Below are 5,766 nucleotides of genomic sequence, written 5' to 3' on the forward strand. Positions count from 1 at the left end.
TCCCCCAGTGCCAAGACCCGGCAGGGTGCTCTCGAGAGCCTGCGCCTGGCCCTCGCAGCCCGTCTGCTCCCCGATTTCTTGCTGGAGCGCCGCCTCACCCTGGCCGATGCCTTGGAAAAGTGCCTCAAGAAAGGTTGGGCCCCGGGGTGCAGGGGGCGGCCCTGAACCGGCTGGGTGATGGCCCTCACTGCCTGGACTGACCGTAGGCCTTCCCGCAGGCAAGGGCGAGGAGCAGGCCCTGGCCGCGGCCGTGCTGGGCCTGCTGTGCGTGCAGCTGGGCCCCGGCCCCAAGGGCGAGGAGTTCTTCCACAGCCTGCAGCCGCTGCTCGTCTCTGTGCTCAGCGACAGCACGGCCAGCCTTGCTGCCCGGCTGCACGTGAGTGTCCTCAGCCCAGGCCACCCCTCCTTCACCTCATCCCCCACTGCCTCCAGGCTCCCCCTCCTACTCTGAGGGCGAGCCCTGGCCGTGGCGGGGAGCCCGGGCCTGCCTCTGACCATGACCAGGCTTTACCCTCCTCCCAGCAGTGCGCATCTGCTCTCGGCTTGGGCTGCTACGTGGCTGCCGCGGACATCGAGGTGAGTGACCTAGAGACCCCGGCGGGAGAGCCCCCCAGGCCCTGGCTCTGCTCCTGAGACCCTCCCCTGCCTCCTTGTGCGCCTCCACCCACCAGGACCTGGTCTCCTGCCTCACCTGCTTGGAAGGTGTTTTCAGCCGGTCCTGCAGCGGGCGGGGCTCCAGTCCGGTGGTCCCCACTAGCCTGCAGGGCCTTCTCTGCGCTGCCCTGCAGGCTTGGGCGCTGCTCCTCACCATCTGCCCCAGCACGCACATCGGCCCCATCCTGGACAGGTAGGGGCGCTGCGCCCCCGCCCCAGGGGCAGGAGGGCCAGGGTGAAGAGGCCCCCTGACCCACACACATGGCTCAGCCTGCCCCTTCCCCAGGCAGCTGCCCCGGCTGCCCCAGCTCTTGTCCAGTGAGAGTGTGAACCTGCGGATGGCTGCCGGCGAGACCATCGCCTTGCTCTTTGAGCTCGCCCGGGACCTTGAGGTGTGAGCGCCAGGGGCGTGCTTGGGAGGGTGCCTGCTGACGCCTCCTGCCCCTCTGGGGCGGGGTGCAGGGGCCGCCCCAGAGAGCAAGGCAGCCTGAGGTCACCTCAGAGGGGACGCGGCCCCCACATTAAGATGCCAGGTGCTCTGAGGGGCCCCCTGGCTGGGGTGTCTGGCACAGGCAGGGGCCAAGGAAGAGGGATCGGGGGTCAGACAGAGGAGAACACGACTCCCTCTGGGAAAGGCAAGGTTGGGGCGACCCCACCGGGCTCATAGCCAGTGGCGCTCAGGCCCGGCCCCCGTGTCTTCCCCGGCTCCGCTGCAGGAGGACTTTGTTTACGAGGACACGGAGGCCCTCTGCAGCGAGCTGCGCACTCTGGCCACCGACAGCAACAAGTACCGGGCCAAGGCCGACCGCCGGCGCCAGCGTTCCACCTTCCGGGCGGTGCTGCACTTCGTTGAGGTGCGTGCGCAGAGGGGCACGGCCCCGCGCGGGTGCAGCCCCCCACCCTACCCCTCAACCCCCGGGCACAGCCGCCGAGCCCAGTCCTGGCCCCTCTCACCTGCAGGGCGGCGAGTGTGAGGAGGAGACCATCCGCTTCGGCCTCGAGGTGCTCTATGTGGACAGCTGGGCTCGGCGCCGGGTCTACGCCGCCTTCAAGGATGCGCTGGGTTCTGGGATGCACCACCACCTTCAGGTGGGCGGGCAGACGGGGAGGGGGCACCCTTGGGGTGGTGCCACGCGGACCCGAGCTCACGGCTTTCTCGGCCCCCAGAACAACGAGCTGCTCCGGGACATCTTCGGCCTGGGTCCGGTGCTGGTGCTGGATGCCGCCGCCCTGAAGGCCTGCAAGATCTCCCGTTTCGAGAAGGTTCGCCCCCTTTCTCTCCCTCTCCACTGCTTTGGCCTGGCGAGCTCGCGGGGGCTGGAGGAGGGGCCGGACCGCTGCCTGCCCCGCTCACGCCGCCCTCACTCTCCGCCCCCCCAGCACCTGTACAACGCGGCGGCCTTCAGAGCCAGGACCAAGGCGCGCAGCCGCGTACGGGACAAGCGGGCCGACGTCCTGTGAGCAGGCTGTCCGCGTCTTCGTCTGTTTGTTTTTAACAGAAGACCGTACAACACCTGGTCCCTGCCAGGACTTGTCGCTTTTATTTTTTTAATGACAAAACCAAAGAGAGATACGGGGCTGGGCTGGCTGGAGGTCACTTGGGACCCGCCCCCACACGCAGCCTCTTCCCGGTCCCAGGGCCACGGGGCAGGCGGAAGGCCGCGCCTTCCTCAGGCCTTGTGCCCCTGGAACGAGTCACTTCCTGTGGGGGGGGGGGGGCGGAGCGGGTGTCTGGACAAACGCCACTGCACCACAGTGGGGAGGTGATGCTACCTGGAGTGGGTTTTGTGCTGGTTTTTAAAGATGATAAGAGAGAATTAAACAGAACGCGCAGCCTTCCGTGGCCCTGGCTGTTTCTTCTGCCCTCCCTCCCACCCGGGTTTGGGCACCGCTGGGCCTCCCCGTCTCCATCTGCTTGCCTGTGGCCTCCAAAAGTTTCACTGCCATGGCCCTCCTCCCCACTCCTCGGAGCCCAGCCTGCCTTTTGCGAGCGGAGACTGGACCCCGCATTGGGAGGCCTGGCAGAGTTTGGGTGACTGGCTCTTTTTAGGCTTCTGGACCCACCATCTGGAGGAGGCCAGTGGGTGCTCCCAGGCCCCAAGAGGAGGCAGGAGGCTGGTGTGGCTTCCTCTGACCTTAGGCCACACCAGGCGGAGCCTCAACCCCAGAAGGCCTGGCCTGACCCAAGAAGGCGAGAGAGGCAGGCAGCTGTGGGGTCAGATCAGGTCTCATGCCAAAACCGCAGCCAGGAAATCGTAAGGAGCAGCAGTTGGAGAGGAGAAAGCTGCCAACGGCCACTTTATTCCCCAGCACATACCCCCAGGCCCCGGGTCCGAGCGGCATCTCAGCTGGGCGCTTGGGCCTCGCTGGAGTTGAGCCTCCGCAGCTGGCTGAGGCTGGCGAGCCGGAGTTTGAGCAGCACCTCCTCCTGGGTTCGCAGAGTGTGCGCCAGCACGCGGAGGGATTCGCTTTGCAGCACTGCAGTGGGGGATCAGATTATCAGACCTCACGCCACCCCTGGCAACACCCTGCCCTCCCAGCCCCGCACTGCCTTGGTCTCCCCACTCCCGCTGGCTCCCGGCGCCCTCCCTACCACTCAGGTAGACGGCCAGCACGGCCAGTGCCAGGCAGATGAGCACCAGCAGCGCGAGCAGCAGCAGGAAGGCCCCGCGGCTGTGTACCGGGCCGCAGCCGGTCTGGGCGCACAGTGCGGGCGGTAGGACGCCCAGCAGTTCACCCCACGGCTGCCCCTCCTCGGCCAGGTAGGGGCACAGCGGACCTGCAGGGCAAACGGGGCATCAGGAGGGCAGGCAGGGGCGCCTGCGTTCCTACCCGCTCCCTGCACCCAGACCAGCGGTACCGCCCCCCTCTCACCGCCGTTGTGTAGGTCGCTGATGGACTCCACCGGGTGCAGGCGCACCTCCTGCTCGTGGCTGGGAGCCAGCGGCGCCCGGCTCCTCGTCAGTGCCGCGGTGTCTGCGGGGGCAGCGTGGGGCTGGTTGAGCCAGCGGGTCAGGCCCCCCCGCCCCTTCCAGAGGGCGTCCGGGTGCAGCAGGGGTAGAAGGGGCCTTCGCACTCCTAAGCGCCTAAAACCAACTCAAGAACGACCTGTGATTTGCAGCCAAGATGACCCGAGAACCACGTGGGCCTGTTTCACCCACAGGAGCAGGAAGTGCAGTTGGCTTAGCAGTTGACTTAGCTTTGTTTCCTCCCAAGGCATTCCTCTGCCTGCTCATTGCAGAGCCTGGAGGAATAAAGCCACGGCCCATGACACTCACTGCTGCGGCCTCTGCTGTCAGCCTTCCCCACGCACCCTGTACCTGGCACCTTGTTCCTGCCCCCAACAGAAGCAGCCAGCGTGGTGCCCTTCCCTCGTGGCCTCTGCTCTTCCTCCTCTAACATGTTCAGCCCGATGCTGCTAACTTCTGGGGACTCTCTTCTCACTATCACAAGGAGACTGTCTTTGTTATCCGACTGCTGCCCTTGCCTGTGAGGTCTCCCCTTCCAGGTTGCCTGAATTCAATAACTCCTAGAAAAGGATGCCTACAAAGGTTTCCCCTCAATTTTCCTGTAGTTACTAAGGATGGATTCCCAGAAATAGAATTAGCTATCATCAGGTTGTCCCCAGGGATAGTTATCCAGAGCCCCTAAAAGAGTATGACATCGCCACCATTAGGCATCTCCACTGAAAAAAAAAATTTTATATATGTAAGTGTTCACATACATATTTGCTAAGTTAGGAGATGGTGGTTCTTCCCCCCTCATCCTCTTTAAATTTTGGCCCCCTGAGATCTCCAGGACTTCCCTGGTGGCGCAGTGGATAAGAGTCCACCTGCCAGGGCAGGACACACGGGTTCAATCCCTGGTCCTGGAAGATTTCATGTGCTGCAGGGCAACTAAACCTGTGTGCCACAACCACCGAGCCCACGTCCTGCAAGTACTGAAGCCCGAGCGCCCAGAGCCTGTGCTCCTCGACAAGGGAAGTTGCTGCAGTGAGAAGCCTGCGCGCTAAAGAGTAGCCCCGGCTCACCACGACTAGAGAAGTCAGCCAAAAATAAATAAATATAAAAAGCCTCTAGAAGCCTAGCTGGAAGCTAGATAACAAATCTGGGGGCATTGGGAGAACACCTCCAGATAGAGCCAGGGGTGATGGGACTCTCTGGGTCTCTGACTTTTAGAATACTACCTCGACTTTCACATCTGCTTCAAACTGGCCTTTGACATGCTCAAAATATGTAGAACAAAAACTGACGCTGCCTGGATGGTGGTGCATTGGGGTCATATTAAATGCCTTCTGTGCACTTGGCTGTGCTTTTTCCACACTAAATGTTGAACTTAGATTGTTTGTGACCACGAAAAACACACAGTAAATGTCATGCTTAGAAGTGCACAGTCCTACACCCAGGGCCAGGCCCCTCCCATTCAGCTGAAGCTGTGGGTGGGGCGGGGGGACTTGACCAGCTGGTCCACGTGCTGGCCAGCATTGTATGGGAAGCTGCCTGAGTCCCTATGCTCCCACTCTGAGCCTCCGTACCTCCTGCCTGAAGTAGGGCAATTAGGAGACTGGCCACCAAAGTCTATAACTAGAAGTCAGTCTGGCCAGGCCAAGGGACCCCAACCTTTAGCCAGTTGGGGCCACACAGGCCCACATGGAGGCCAGAAGCCATCACTCCCAGTCCCTGGGTCATGTGCCCAAATGCTTCCCAAGACCACCGCCGCGCCCGATCCTGTGTCTTCCCTGAAGGCAGACCTTCCCTGACCAGCCTGCCCACCCACACCCACTTGGGCCTAGAGGTGACCCTGCCCCAGCTGGGGAGCTGCCCCTAATTCCTCCCGCTGTCCTTCACAGGGGGGACAGGTATGAGGTGAGGAGACGTTCCCGGCAGGGGAGGCCCTTCCTCCACGTGTAGGGGACACGGGGCCTGATGACGCGTCAAGGAAGTGAGGTCAGTGGGCCTGGAGCCAGGTTTCTCCACAGTCCACAGGGTCACAGTACTGGGGCCTCACCCGCTCCCCGCCCAGCGATCATCTCCTACCTTCCTGGGTCTCCTCTGACATGGCAGGCGGGGGGCCGATGAGGGTGCCCAGCGCCAGGACCGGATAGAGGCAGCG

At 63.2% G+C, this 5,766-nt stretch overlaps 2 protein-coding genes across 2 annotated transcripts in view; one reads left to right on the top strand and one right to left on the bottom strand.

The window, feature by feature from the left end:
- Positions 1–2,490, top strand: part of IFRD2 (interferon-related developmental regulator 2) — a 26,448-nt gene extending 23,958 nt beyond the window's left edge. Inside the window, exons 3-11 of the mRNA XM_010851953.1 lie at positions 2–133; positions 219–376; positions 526–576; positions 672–847; positions 941–1,046; positions 1,371–1,508; positions 1,615–1,743; positions 1,822–1,917; positions 2,035–2,490. Coding sequence (XP_010850255.1) covers positions 2–133; positions 219–376; positions 526–576; positions 672–847; positions 941–1,046; positions 1,371–1,508; positions 1,615–1,743; positions 1,822–1,917; positions 2,035–2,115 — 1,067 coding nt within the window. The 3' untranslated portion in view covers positions 2,116–2,490. The remainder of the gene's footprint in view (position 1; positions 134–218; positions 377–525; positions 577–671; positions 848–940; positions 1,047–1,370; positions 1,509–1,614; positions 1,744–1,821; positions 1,918–2,034) is intronic.
- Positions 2,491–2,743: 253 nt separating this feature from the next.
- Positions 2,744–5,760, bottom strand: LSMEM2 (leucine-rich single-pass membrane protein 2). The gene is made up of 4 exons (XM_010851816.1): positions 5,691–5,760; positions 3,529–3,630; positions 3,248–3,433; positions 2,744–3,132 (listed from the first exon to the last, which is right to left on the bottom strand). Exons 1-4 carry the CDS (start codon positions 5,710–5,712, stop codon positions 2,999–3,001), a joined length of 444 nt encoding a protein of 147 aa, XP_010850118.1. The 5' UTR covers positions 5,713–5,760; the 3' UTR covers positions 2,744–2,998.
- Positions 5,761–5,766: the final 6 nt, after the last annotated feature.

Source organism: Bison bison, unplaced genomic scaffold, assembly GCF_000754665.1.
Source record: "Bison bison bison isolate TAMUID 2011002044 unplaced genomic scaffold, Bison_UMD1.0 scf7180017864304, whole genome shotgun sequence".
In the NCBI taxonomy this organism is placed as follows: domain Eukaryota; kingdom Metazoa; phylum Chordata; class Mammalia; order Artiodactyla; family Bovidae; genus Bison; species Bison bison.

Excerpts from the sequence above, each read along its gene's own strand:
- LSMEM2 (XM_010851816.1), bottom strand. The coding sequence starts at position 5,712 with ATGTCAGAGGAGACCCAGGAAG. Across the intron at positions 3,434-3,528 it reads CAGCGACCTACACAACGGCG|GTCCGCTGTGCCCCTACCTG; the intron begins GTGAGAGGGGGG and ends TTTGCCCTGCAG. Across the intron at positions 3,133-3,247 it reads GCTGGCCGTCTACCTGAGTG|TGCTGCAAAGCGAATCCCTC; the intron begins GTAGGGAGGGCG and ends CCCCCACTGCAG.